This window comes from Neospora caninum, chromosome X (genome assembly GCF_000208865.1).
Source record: "Neospora caninum Liverpool complete genome, chromosome X".
NCBI lineage: Eukaryota > Apicomplexa > Conoidasida > Eucoccidiorida > Sarcocystidae > Neospora > Neospora caninum.
Window position 1 is genome coordinate 3171963 of NC_018396.1, and position 14614 is coordinate 3186576.

Below are 14614 nucleotides of genomic sequence, written 5' to 3' on the forward strand. Positions count from 1 at the left end.
CGCATTTTATGTGTGCGTAGTGAGATATGAAGAAGGATCCACAGGAATGCGCACATACATACACACTATGTGCATGTGCATACGCCTACACGTGCATCGACATACATTTAGTTATGTATACATATATATATATATATATATATATATATATATATTGGCGTTCATACATTTCCGCGCACATGCATCGCTCGACGTTTCTCGAAAAATGCAAGACTCCTGCAGCACCTCCCACAGGAAATAGAGGAATGAAACCCAGGGAAGCCCCTCGATGAGCTGTTTGCGTAGTTGCATGGCTACCCAAACGCATCGTGTTTTGCGTGTATGCACAGAAGACACGGCAACGCAGGCTTCCTCGAAACACGTGCCGACGGCCAGAGGAATGCGACCGTGCCAACCAAGAGTTGTACCGAGTTCGACACACCTGCGCAGACTTCAGCAATCTGAACAATTGCAGCCACTGCGTTTCTGTTCCCTCTTTTCTCGGACGCGTTCACCCGCTTTCAAAACGGCGGTCGGAGCACAACCCGGGACGCGTTCCGACACAGAGGACAAAGAGAAATGACCGAGACAGACGGATAGCAATAGATACGGCAGAAAGGGAGGGCCCGAGACGGAGATGACGCGACAGGCGCATGACAATTCGAACAGAGCAAAGTGCCTTTCTGCTGGGTCACCAAAGCAATATGTCTTGAATGGCTAGAAAGGCCTCATTTCTCTTCCTCTCGTGTGGCGACGGTGAACTCGGCCGCCATTCCCTTTTTCGCTTGCTGGGAAACTCAAGTCGCTCGTGGGTTCTTCACCTCCATGCACCATTGCTCGTACCACTGCTTCCTCCACAACTACACACAGGAACACCACGTAGAGGTGCACACAAAAAAAGAGATACATGGATCTCCATCGGCCGATTTCAGAGGCGCCTCACGCCCTTTTACAAATCCGTAAATGAATATTCGACATGTGTGCCTCAACATACATGAACGAACACCTATTTATATTACATTTATGCTGATGGGTTTGGTAGATGAATAGGCACACAAACGCGATGCAATCAAGTACGTGTATGTGCGTGGGTGGTATGCCGGTGCATAAAGACATCCGCACATGCACGCACACGCTCGTCTCCCTATCTCCCTCTATCCTTGTGTCTCTGATTTCGACACATGCATATCGCATGCAGTCTGTGAATGTCACTTTGCGCCTCCATCGCGTGATTCGGAGAAAGGAAAACACCAAGACCCACATCGTCAAAGATCTCCGCGACCTTCTCGGGGTATCGCCTTATACACGGAGAAAACTCCTTGATCGTGGAGTGCATGAACTTCAAGAACCGGTGTTTAAAGTGGTGAACCATGTGCCACGCCCGGACCTGCTGACCACAATGCTTCCCTGAGAGCAGAGAAACGCGCACGGATACAGCTATGAAAAAACTCCACACTCACGCTTACGCACGCATATATATATATATATATATATATATAATTTGTTCATAAAGATACCTATATATACATACACATATGCAGAAACAAATATATCAGGGAGACGGATCTAAGTCTCGATGTGTATTTGAATTTTCTGATTTCCGTGTGTCTTCCCGGGTGAAGGCAGTTCCGTCGGGTATCTGCCCCTGACCACGCAAGACTGTTTTGAGGAAGCAGCGAATGCCCACTGAGGGAAAAGAGCTGAAGAGGAACGAAAAAGAAAACGCACCTACGGCGAACTCCAAGACACCTGGGCAAATAGGCTGGTTCTCTCTTCCTCGTCTCCCGCGATAGCGCTTCGCTGTTCACACAGGCAAAACTTGACAGAGGAGAACCTTTGCTCTCGCAGCTTCAGAGATAGAGCCAGGGAAACGAGAGAAAGGTGTACGAACCGCCTCAGAGAGAAAGAGGGGAGGAAACAAGAGAACGAGAGAAAAGCAGACACAGACGAGAAGACAGAGGCCAGAGGAGAGACAGCGGACACCGACATGGGGCGAGAAGGAAACGAGGGTGAGAGCGAAGAGCCAGAAAGGGAACTTACTTAGTTTCATTTCTTCTGCCTCCTGCTTGAGCAAGTCCCACACGGGATCTGAAAAGGAGAGAGCCGTGAGAAGCGAACCCACGCAAAAAGGACACTTTTGCGTGAGCGACAGAAACGGAAAAAACCCGCATGCACCGACTTGATTGCGACAGATTTGCCCTCGGAGGGGCACGCGTCTGCTTACGGGCTCACACGAATGCGTATGACACGTTTGTTTCGCATGCACGCGTAAATACCCATTCACATACAAAAAGAACTATATGCATATGTATATGCAGGTGCATGCACACATGCGAAACGCATCCACGCAGGCAGACAGGGGTCTTGGGAGAAGAGAGGAAACACGAAAGACAGAAAAGGAGGAAACGCGCGAGAAAAGAGAACGGTCACCAGTGGGGGGACGCACGGAGAGAAGAGAAACTCGAGCAGAGAGCAGAGACACTGGAGGAACTACAGCAGACAAAAAAGAAGAAAGAGGAGACGGAAGACCAACCCGGGGGCGGCGAAGGCGAAAAGGAAATGGAGCCAAATCAAGAACGACTTGCCTTTCCTTGACTGCTCGCAGGCCTTCTGTTGGACGGGGTCTGGTCGCAAAATAAAACAAAGTGAAGAGCAAAGAAGAAGGATTCAAGAACGAAACTGCAGTACACCGGAGACATCCCCTGCTGCGGCAGGCCCCCTCACGTGTCCGAACTTGTCAGACGGACGTTTCGACGCACAGATGCGGCCGGACAGCAAAGGGCGAGGAGCCCATAAAAAAAGAGAAAGAAGGAAAGGCCCGACAGAAGACAGAAAAAAAGCAAAGACAAGAAACGCGACAGCGTTTCTTGTCTTTGCGACTGTATACCGGGGAATCGAATCGGAGGATGCGACTTTCCCTAGAAAGAACGAAACTCACCGGGAGCATATGGGAAGGCATCTCGCCCGAGCCACGCGAGACCATTGGCCACGTGCCACTCTCCCAGTTCCCCTTGGTAAAGAAGATCTAAGAACACGAAAGGCAAACAGCGCTTGCCAATGCGACGTCAACATACAAATACTCCGATGCATATATATATATATATATATGCGTATACGTGAGGTACGCATCTCCATACGCACATGTTCAGAGTATGTCAAAGACAAGGTGCAGGGGAGTTGCGTGGAACCGCACTTGTGTATTGTGTCTAATCACGAATCCCTACGTTGGGCACAGATGCATGCACATATAATCACTTGTGTTTTTGTATGCACGAAGAAGTACGCCACCGTATCGCGTTATACGCCTACGCACGGTGAGAAAAGGACCAGACCCCGAACGCGAAAACCACGTAGACACACGAATATCTTTGCACGTATATCCACACATATGTGCACATAATATATAAATAAATACATATATATATATATATATATATATATATATAAGTGAACATAGCTTCTGGAGCATGAGTCTTAGGACGCTAATGTGTTTATCGATGACGTAGACATGTCTTTACGCCACCACGCCCAAGTCGAATCGGCGCATATATATCAAGTACAAGTGAAGAGCCACTTGACACGTAGATGGACGGACGGGCGTATCGCCTTATATACGGAGATGGTGGGTGTTACCTGAATCGTACACAGGCCCCTCGAGAACTACGCAGTACCGTGTCCCCTTCATGCGCCCACAGACGACACACCGCAGCGGAGATCTGTAGAAAGAAGCGCAAAGCGAGAAGAGAAGAGGCGGAAAAGGACACCCGGAAAGCCATGAGGAGTGGAGAGAGAGAAGGCAGCAGAGAGCCGACAAGCGCACGAAGAAGAGAGAGTGGGGCGCGGAGAGCTCCACAAGGAAGAAGCCCCCGAGACGACGGAAAAGAAGGAACACGGGAAAAACGTGGAGGGGAAGACGCGAACTGAGACGGGAGGAGAGAGAGGCTGGACGGCGAGAGGAAGCAGATCAGAAAGCACACAAGAAGTAGAAGTGAAGCGCTAGCGGGGAACCGAGAGGAGACCCTGAGGCCAGCCTCCCTCACACGGACACCTTGGGAGAGGAAACGCCGGCCCCCTTTTCGTGTTTAGAAGCTGAGGCCATTCCGTGCGTCGGAAAGTTGGACAAAAAACTGGAAAAAGCACCTCGGCTTAGAAGCCGCAGTGTAGAGGCGCTGCGCAAGGCGAGCTGCGCAGACGGCTAGGGGGGGGATCCTCGGGCCAGAAGGCGTTCACTTTTTTTTTTGCCTTCGCGACACACGCAACACACGTTTCCCAAAAAGAGATCTCCAGCTGAGAAGGAGAAGTCTGGTACACACGAGCGCCGCGGGGCCTCAGCACCCGCGTGTCTCGGGAATCCCTGCTTTTTCGACTCGACTCCAGAGATGCTTCGTTTCGCCCTGTAGCTGGTGCGAACTTTATTCCGAGACAGAGACAAACGCAAGAGAGAAAAAGAAAGGCCGAGAGAGGAAACGAGAAACCACGAGAAACAGCGAAGAAGGGAACACGACCTACTGAGGCGCCATGTCGACTGTCTTGTCTAGCTCGCGCATCGTGCACACCGGATGCTCCTTCAAAATGAATTTTAGCCAAGTAGGAAAAGCGGTCGTCTCCTTCTGCAGCGAGAGGACAACTCGGAGAAAACACACACACAGCGCATGTCGAAGCGCGCCCCCCCTGGACTCTGTCGCTTCGCCCCGTCCTCAGATCTGCATATGCGCTGAAAAAGGTGAAACGTTTGAAGCTCGGACTCACCGTTGCACGCATGACTGGCATAAGGCCCTCGATTTTCTTCACTGCCTGAGAACAGGGAAAGACCAAGACAGAGACTGCGCTCCCACGAGGCGCAAACGTCTCTGTTTTTCGTAGCTGCTCTTGCCATTCGCGATTCGCGAGCAGACTTCGCAGAGAACGGAGCTTCCACATAAACGAGGGACGCGGCGAAAACGCGGTTCCCCCCAAAACGTTAAAATCGGCAGTCTTACCGTCAGAAAAAAATCCCGCGGCAACTTCCCTGAGGATGACACAAGACCAACCGCCTACAAGCACGCGCCATTCATTTACGTCTACGGACTGAGTGTATTTACAGATAGATACATCTGGACAGCCGTCCAGCAACAAAACACCCAGTAGTCGCATATGTACATGCATGCATATTCATGTACATATACATATATATGCGTGTATGTATGTGCATCCATTCACACACTCAGCGGGACAGAGAAATACGCCTCCATATATCGAGATACATACATATAGACGTGGCTGTAAGGAGATACACGGATATGAACAAACGCGACATCACACAGCCAAACCCGTCGCAAGAGGCATCGATTCAGACCTCCCACCCTCTTCCTTTGCCTCCCTTTCTGCTGGTCCCTTCTGCCTGCGTTTGGCCCTACGCGTGTGCCACGTCTTCGGCATGCATGCGGCGCGGCGGTCAGCAGGTCCAGTGGGGAAGGGACAGTTCAGCGTCGGCGACAAGAGCGAGAAGACGAGAAACTGGACATATCGCGCAAACGCCTGGTCCAACTTTAGATTTTCCTCCTGCAACAAACACCACCGCGGCAAGTAATATACGCCCCACATATATACACACATGTGCAGAGGAATAACTGAATGCATCCATGCACGTGCAGATACATATGGCGACTCATGTCCACGCCAGTCATACAAATATATGTATATATATACATATATATATATATATGTATATGTAAGTATCTGTATGTGAAATGTCTGTGTAGATGGACTGCACGTGCAGACATATAATGCAGAAAGGTTTGTGCACGCGGATGTGAGGACATACAGGGGTGATCTTATTTTTGTAAATGTCTCGAGAAACGCATGCGAATCGCGAGGCCGGCGCGTCAAATGAAACAGCAGAGACGCGAAAAGGAGTCAAGTAGGGGCAAACCGTACAAGGATTAATTATGTCCATTTGTGCATCTCAGCTGTGATACTTGGTTATGTATTATAGATGCGAACTTCCCGGCTGTCCCACTTCCTCTCTCACCAACTTTTGGTCGGATTCTCTCTTCACTCGGCGCTCATAGCTCGCACGCCTCGCCAACTCCTGTCCCGTGTCCAGTTCTTCCTCCGAGTCGGCGAGAATTTCTACAGAGAGCGGCCAGCAAAGCCCGGGCAAATCAAAAGAAAACGGAGAAGGCGAGAGCGCACAGAAAAGAAAGTGAAAAAAGAGCCGGCTAGTCTCACGTTGGAAGGTGCGAGGGAACGGCTGACATCAAAGCGAGCGTCAATCACGGAGAGGGAGCGAGACACGAACACAGATCAAACGAAGAAAAAGAACGAGAAACGCCTAGACATTAGGTCGACGTGTGAACTCTTTCCTTAAAGGCATAGCAAACTGAATCCAGCACTTTCGCTATCGGGATATCTTCTCAGTTCCCCTCCCCCGGCACGTGAGGCCGGGCGAGAAGAAGAAAAAAGAGAGAGAAGAGAGACAGAGACGGGGAAGGACAGACGAGAGAAAATCTAAGATCTCTCTGAGCATACCGTCGCTCGCGTCGTCTCCAGTTGGTTGTTCTTCTCCCTCTCCGTCTTCGACAATAAAGTCGCTTTCTTCTTCTGCGTCGCTCCGAGAGACGCTGCGCTCCGCCTCACGCTGGCGCCGTCTCCCTCGAGGACACATGTCGCTCGCGAAGGCGAGGAACTGAGGACACGCGAAAACCCTCAACCGTAAACACGCTCGACCGAAGCAAACTTCGAGCTGCGGCGAGACATTCGAAACCGAGCCACCCTCGAGGGGAGAACCGCGAACGGACGAAGCAGGGAAGACAAAAGGGAGAGAAGATTATACTATATAGCCAAATAATAACCCATCCACTGACTACATTTCGAGTCATAAATTGTTGACGAATCAACAAACTGGAGTCATATCCAGTATCCTAGCTACTATAATGTCTCTGTTTATTCGATTTGAGATATTGGGGATCGCGGATCATTTGTACGCAGACAGATGAGAGGAATATCGGGCAACCGCGAGAGGGTGAAAAGAGAGACAGAAGACCCGCAGTCGGAAGAGGCGACGCGAAGAAGCAAATCAAAAAACCAGAGGACGTAGAGACGACGAGAAGAGACGACGGAGAGAAGCCAGGGAAGACGAGAAACAGAACGAGAGCGACAGACGGGGAAAGAAAGGAGCACCGGGAAGACTACGAAGAAGTGGAACCAGAGCCGAAAGGGGGGAGAAGAACTACTCAAGTCGAAAGAACAAGAAAGACAGCACGGAAACCGACAGGATATCTTTGAGAGTCGTACCCGGTACCCAGGAGTCGGCCGCGCTCCGCTGCCTCGGCGACGAAGATGTTCTGCACCACGAGAGCCAGAGAAGGCAAGCGCCGTCGTGACGCCACGAAACGCCAATGCATGTATCGTGCATGTATCCGGTCAGCCAACGGGACGTCGGTACACAACGGACGCGTACCAGATGCGCGTACAAGACTGCGCAGGTGGAAGGTAGGCTGAGAGGAAATGGGTGCGTCGAGGCGTGCGCGAAACCCGAAATGGATGGGCAAAAGACTTCAAGATCATAAAGCATGTGACGCGTGACCGTCGCAACTCCAGACGGAAGGACGATGGCGCAGAACGTGCAGAGAGGCACATATTCACAGGTAATCACCTTTATAAACATACACGTCATATAAATAACGACATATATAGAGTATGTGTAGACGGAGAGATGCCTATATATGGATCCATATAGGTAGGCACATCTATGTAAAGATATGTCTGGAGGCAGAAGAGAAGGAGGAAAAAAACAGAGCGAGACAGCCATGGAGGGGAGAACCCCGGCAGACACATCGAGGCAGTGACGCATGGCCAGAAACGTTTGCTTCTCCACGCAGAACGGAGACAAAAGTTTGATGGAGAGGACGTCCTAGGCAATCTGCCCACTTACCCCCAGAGTTTGATGGTTCCTCGGCCTCTTCGTTTTCTTCCTTCTGGACTTCTTCATCCTGAATGTCGACGCCGATGTGCGCGAACCGAGCCCTGAGCGAGTTGCGTTGAACGCGTTTTGTAAGCGCCGACAGGCGACTCTTTCGAATTTCGAGCGCGTCCCTCCATTCGCGCTCTCTCGCATCTTCATCCATCTTCTGCTCTTTAGCAATCTTCTTCTCTTCAGCCATCTTCTTCTCTTCAGCAAGCTTCTTTTCTTTCGCGAGCTCTATCAGCTGTTGCCTGTTCGCTGCGGCGGTTCCACTCAGACCCCGGCCCCCGCTTCTTCTGCTGTCAGCCTCGCTTCCCTCGCGAACCCGAGCTCCGGCGCGACGCTCCTCCTTCCTCTTCCCGACTTTCCTGCGGCACGTACCCCCCAAGAGCCGCCTCCGGACCGTCCTTTTCGTCTCGTCTCCTCCACCGCAGGTCGACGGTGCGGAAGAGAGCGAAGTTCGCGAGCTCAGGCTCCAGACTGACGTCGACTCTGACTCACTGGTCTTCTCTCCCTCTCTGTCCCCTCTCTCTCTCTCCTTCTCGTCTCTCTCCTTCTCTTCCGCTCCGTCTTTCTCCTTTTCCTCTCCCGCATTTTCCCCCTCTCCCTCTTTCTCTGTCAACCTTTCGCTCACGGAAGTGTCTCTGCTGGGGGTCCTGATCGGCCGCACGAGTCTCCTGCCGGGTTTCTCGCCGAAAGGAGACAAAGAAGAAACGGGAGAACCCAACGAGGGAGAGGCCTCCGAAGAACAGACGAGACTCGCTTCCGGCTTTTCTTCCTCGCGTGTGTCGGGGAGCTGTGGCTGGGGAGTTGGCGAGGTCGGCACGGCGCGTTTCAGGCGCTTCCAGGGTTTCGGAGGAGTCTCGCAAAGGCCGATTTTCCCCTCGGCAGCGTCGCCTTCTTCGCGGGGCCATGCCGGCTTTTTCTCCTCGGCTGTATGGACAGCATCGCGCTCGACAGACGACGAAGGCGACAGCTGGTGCACTCTGAGTCGGCGCCGAATCGGCTCGAGCGAAGAGCACGGGGACACGCGGGTCTCCATGTTGGCCGGTTGCTTCTTCCGCTGCTGCCGCCGCTGCCGTTTCCTTGCGCGTTTCTCCCGTCGCCTCCTGTCCACTTCAGGGCGAGAGAGTCGCAGAATCTTCTCCCGCTCGTCTCGACACTCCCACGGCGTCCCGTTTCGCCACGACGCTGGCCCTCCTCCGAGAGGGCGAGCAGAGCGACGCCGCCCACAGCGGCAGAGCACGAAACCTGCCTCAAGAAAGAGGCCTCGCGGTGGCGATCGCCAGTGAGCATGCGCCGGCTTCCCTTGCCGATGACGTCGCGAGCTTCCATTCCTTTTCCCCAGAGGCCGCGCGAACGAGGGGCTCTCCTCAGAGGGCCCGCCGGACAAACCGCAGCCGTCTCCTGCGCCTTCCCTCTGTGTGCCCAACAACGTATGCCTGAAAGGCAAATGACGAAGACCATCCCCCGCCGAAGAAGAAAGGGAAGTAAAGGAAGAAGAAACGGCAGTCAGGGAAGAAGAAGAGAAGGAGGTGAGGGAAGAAGAAGAGAAGGAGGTGAGGGAAGAAGAAGAGAAGGAGGTGAGGGAAGAAGAAGAGAAGGAGGTGAGGGAACAAGAAGAGAAGGAAGTCAGGGAAGAAGAAAAGGCGGTAAGAGAAGAAGAAGAGAAGGAAGTCAGGGAAGAAGAAAAGCACGGGGGAGAAGAGGAAGCCGTGGAAGAAGAGGAAACGGACGGAGCAGGAGACCTGCCACGAAATGGTTTCCTTTTCTCTTCTTTGGGCGCCCAAGGAGCGTGAGAGGACGAAGGGAGACACGAGGGCGGATGAGGGCGGTTTTCCGGGTTCGCTATCCACGCCGACGGCGGGGGCTGCAGTGGACGAGGGCCAGGCAACACGGATTTGCGCAGGATCTGCGTCGGAGAGGAAATGTAGGTTTCTGCATTTTCGTGTAAGGCCGAAAAGAATGCGGACGGCTCCAGTTCGTTCCTCGAAAGAAGGCGAAAAAGCCCCTGCGCGGCGCCTCCATTCAAAATACCATCTGGACACCTTGTCTCTGAGAGAAGGCCGGGCGGATCGGCGCACGGCACACGCGGGTCACCTCCCGATGGACCTGGGAAAAGCGACCGACAAAACAGTCCAGTCTCGGGTTTTCTGTCCTTTCCAACTTTTCCCAGACGGCAGCCCGCCAGTCCGCCTCGAGCGCTGTCGCGCGAAACTTGACACGGTGTTTGCGCTACGGCGGTTCGCACGGGATGGCAGCGCGGTTGATCCATGTGAGCGAAGGAAACGAAGCGGAGGCTCTGGCTGCCGAACGGAACGTACGAGAACACGCGGAAAGTCTGTGTGTGCTGTCGCAAGAGGGGTGAAGGTGAGCAAAGAGAACGGTGAAAAGGACTCAAAGAGGAACTAGCAGTCAGCTAACTGAAAAGCTGTCGCGCGACCGCGTGTGCACGACTCTCTGCGCCTCCCCCCAACCGGTCGTCGAGACAGTTCTTTGTATTACATTTTATACTGCCTTTTATAGGTTGTATTACAACAGTTTTACACTGTCGAGGCGGAAAGGGCTCGGAATCCCAGAAGAAACAAAAAAGCTACGATATCGAGGGGAAACTGAACGCGGGCCGTACCCTTCCACATCGAAACGAGGATGTCTGAAGTCTCGCGGATTTCCGTCCAGCTGTGTGCAGAGCAACCGTGATGAAGAACCCAAGGCACGCGGAAGGTTTGAAGTCTACCGTTTCCCTCTGCAAGACACTGAGCAGTAAGGTAGTTGCGAGACGCGGGAAAACGAGCTCCTCTCTCTTTACGCAACACGACTTTCCGCTTCTCGTTGTCGGAAGCCAAGTGTCGTTCGAGAAGGAAGAGTAAGAGGGCAGAGAACTGGCGGTAGAACAACCTCGTGGACAAGAGGGAATCCCTGCAAACAATTTGAAACGGTAAGAGCGAGCAACGTCAGCAAGAGCGTGAAGCGAGTCCGGCTCCGTTCGAGGGGCCTAAATGGTGTGGTGTACGCGATTGGTTGCGAGGCCTCAGTACACACGGACCCAAAAAGTGCTTTGAAGCCATTCCCTTTTGGGGGAGTGGACTTTCGCGACAGCCATCTGCCAGAGGACACGAGCGGGGGGAAACAGGAAAGCAGACTGGAGGTAGCGAGGCTGACCGCCGCTCACGCAAGGAGAGGCGCTTTGTGCGGGAAGGGGAATGTCAGTGGCGTCGCGGGCTTCTCGTGTGACTTACCCGTCACCCTTTTTCGGCCCCCGGACAGAGAGACACCAAGCCAGCAAAAGCCGTTGAAATGGTTCACGGCGGAGACGGAGAGATGAATTGGAGCGCATGAGTCCGACAGGCCCCGCGAACTCGGAAGAGAAGGACATAACCACCTGGCCGATTTAACACGCGTGGCCGGTTGCTCCCCCTAGAGAGCAAGCAAAACGAGGCTCCATCGTCCAGGAGCGCTTTCGCCCCCCCCCCCCCCCCCCGTTCTCGTCCCGCCCGCTCGAGATCAGTTTTCCCTTTTCTCTGGAGAAAAGGGTTCAAAGCAACAGATGTGCCGGTTGGAAGACGAAGCCTGCGCCGTGAGCTTTCCCCCGTTCGCCTCGGACCTTCGCCGCGCCCCATCTTTCCCATTTTCCGCAACCGACCGCCGGTTCTGGCATGAGGTCAACAAGAGGTCCGATCAAACACCCCTCAAAATCACACTCTCTGAAACACAGGACCAACGAGTTTCTGCGCACCCGCAGCAGCAAACGGCATGGGAATCGCTCCGTTGAACACTAGCTTTCTGGGGGGTTTCCTGCGTCGCGAAAGGAGGCAACCGCCGTAGCTCCATCGATATCTGGGAAGGGAGCAAAGACGAACCAAAGAAAGCCTTGCATGCCGAATTTAGTCAACCCACAACCTACAATGTGAGGACGACAACCCGGTAACGGAAGCAGTGATAGGGATAGTGGAAGGGGGAATGTATACGAGTATAACCTGCACGGACTAGAGAAGACGGGATGTAGAAGCATACACATGGATACTTGGAGATCTGTACAGATGGGTACACAAATTGAATGACGATACATATTTATATAAATCAACATAGAGTTAAGTGGATACACACGAGAGGAGGGAAACACGTAGGGACTGAGGAGTACAGATGCATTTCGAGTTTTCGGAGTGGAAAGAACGGATATGGAATCCTCTGTGGAGAGTCCAGTTGTATGGTTTGCCCGACCTAGATCAACAGAGCCGTGTGCTACGCGGAAAAGAGCGGATTCCCCTGGCGTGCCGATGAAGAACAGAAAATTCCGCAGCTCTGTGAGTAGCTTGGGGATTCAATTCTTGGTGGAAAAGTGGACGGAGCCCCTTCCGCTTCAGCTGTTGAAAAGTCCTGATTTCCAGCTATTTTTTTTCGGAATACAGCCAGACCTGGAATGCCGGTGAACAGCCGGTGCCCTCGTGGCGTCACCGTCCGTGTCTTCCCTTCGCTTGCCTGTGTACAGTGAAGGACTGCAAGATTTCCGCATCTGCCAGACATCGGGTCTTTGTACTCGAGTTTCGTGTCCCTGTGGCCTTGTCGAAAGGTTTCCTGTTCGCATACATCCAGTTCGATGGTCCTACGGACTGCCAGCCCAGGTCGAACTACGAGTGTGTCTTCAGTGCAAGGACCTCGAACGAGAGGAGTTTCAAGCGTGTTATAGGCATGCGATTAACGAGTTGGATACAAGTCAACAGAGCGCAGATGATTCAAGCGTTAACCTTCAGAGCGCTTGTCGCGGCTATCTGCTTGGGTTCGTACCTACGCAACGCGTGAAATTCACTAGGCTTCCTACATCTTAACCACTTCCTCCTTTCTGTTCGAAGGAGAACTAGGTCGCTTCACGCCCATGTCCTTTATCGTTTTGCCGATTGTGGCGGTCCCTTGAGCAGAAGCATTCAACTTTAAACAATGGGTCAAAACGAGAGCGGCCGAGCGTATGAATGTCTTGTTGGGACGCGTCCACAACGCATGCACAGCGGCGACACGCTGCCGCACATCGAACGGCGGTCCGTTTAGGTTCTTAGAGTCTGGGAGTTTCTTTCATGATTGGAAAGATCACGAGAAAGAAAGGCGAAAAAGCTGTATTTACTGTTGGTTGCTCTCTCCTCTAACTTTCGCTGAGTCGACAATCACAAAACACTTCATTTCCAGTCGAACGGTAACGTCACCTCGTCGCATTTAACGGGAATGTCGGGGCCGTTCTTTTTTCGAGCATTTCTTGCATGCCAATCTCTGCGTCGTCCGGTGTCTCCATATCGCTCTCTTTCCTTCTCTTTCCGTCCCGGTTTCCCCCCCCTGTGTCTCACCGGTCCTCTCTTCTCTTTCCGCTCGTTGATATTTCTCTCTCCTCCAATTTTTCTTCGGGTGTAGGCGCTTTTTCTTCGCTACCGTTCTGGATCGTCTTTGTCACCTGTGTTGGCTCTTCGTGGTTGGCGGTGCTTCCCCTCTATCCGTTTCTTCGTTTTTTACGCACAGAATGGCCTTCGAAAGCTTTCGCCGATTTGATCCTGAACGCCCGAACTACCGCTACTTCCCCAATCGCACGCGAGCGCAGACGGCGTGGCTGTCCTGGGGAGTTTTTGCTCTTGGTGGACTCGTTGGTCTCCTCTATCTGAAGTTTACCGAGTCGAGGCAAGAGGACTTAGCTCGCCAGTATACCGAACTGTCGCAGCAGGGCGGCGTGACCCAGACGGCAGTCAACCAGGTCAGCGGGAAGAACGAGAAAAGGAGACCAGAAGGATATAGAAGTGCATGACGTGGTTGTTGCGGAGAGGAGGAGAGGGAAAGTTGGATTGAGTGGCTCAAGCGTCACGAACAAACAACCCGTTGCAAAACTCGTAGGGTGTGGTTCTGTAGGTGCTTGTATGAAGGGCGCGAAAACACAGTGGAAAAAGAGAGGAATTAGGTATATGAGTGAAGCTATTCGTGCAAGCACGTACCTGTGTGTCTCTGTGTATCCTACTGTGTTTGCTTGTGTGTCGGCGATTCATAACTGTGTGTAGATTCATGCCAATGTGTCTTTTTTCGGGATCTCTCTTTCACTCTCGCAGATTCAGAATCAGAACAACTACTTCCAAGGAGTGCTCCAGAACGCCCGTCGTCGTGATCTCGGCCTTCCCACCCCTAGGGCTTCTCTTCGGATTGAAGACGAAGAATAGTCAAAAAACAATTTTTTGTCGGGAAAACATTCTTTGTGGTACAGGCATACAGTGTTCCCCTCTATGGTGCGCAGAAACCTGATTTTTTTTTTTGCGAACAGTCCTCTTCCATTCGTTGCCTTGCAACGCAAACATTTGCAAACGCAGCCTGAGAACAGGAACTGCATTGTTCTCTCAAGATTTTCCCTCTTTCTGATCGCAATAAGTCCAATAGGAAGATCAACTAGAGGTCTTGGTGTGGTGAATCTGAACGCCAAATATATTTATCTCTATATGTGCCTGCCAAAGTTCTCGATTGATTGGATGGTAGAGGAGTAAGGGGCTCGAGAAGTAGAGATGGTTGAACGAACACATGGATCGGCCTTTCAGCAGCGTAGGAGGTGCAAAATATACGTATGCAACAGCAGAAGAGGGCGAAGAACGAAGATTATATGTGTTTATAGCGAGGCAGATGTGGACGGACACATGTGCGTGCATTGCGGAGAGACCAGAGATGAATGGAGTA

At 52.4% G+C, this 14614-nt stretch overlaps 2 protein-coding genes across 2 annotated transcripts; one reads left to right on the forward strand and one right to left on the reverse strand.

Moving 5' to 3' along the window:
* Positions 1 to 776: 776 nt before the first annotated feature.
* Positions 777 to 8966, reverse strand: NCLIV_048490 (conserved hypothetical protein; the record flags this gene model as incomplete). The annotated part of the gene is made up of 13 exons (XM_003884401.1): positions 777 to 839; positions 1241 to 1386; positions 2020 to 2067; positions 2918 to 3004; positions 3613 to 3695; positions 4489 to 4589; positions 4729 to 4773; positions 4959 to 4987; positions 5376 to 5520; positions 5990 to 6090; positions 6490 to 6646; positions 7255 to 7304; positions 7895 to 8966. The coding sequence occupies 13 exons, from the start codon at positions 8964 to 8966 to the stop codon at positions 777 to 779; spliced, it is 2127 nt and encodes a 708-aa protein (XP_003884450.1).
* Positions 8967 to 13427: 4461 nt separating this feature from the next.
* Positions 13428 to 14109, forward strand: NCLIV_048500 (conserved hypothetical protein; the record flags this gene model as incomplete). Its single annotated transcript, XM_003884402.1, has 2 exons — positions 13428 to 13655; positions 14002 to 14109. 2 exons carry the CDS (start codon positions 13428 to 13430, stop codon positions 14107 to 14109), a joined length of 336 nt encoding a protein of 111 aa, XP_003884451.1.
* Positions 14110 to 14614: the final 505 nt, after the last annotated feature.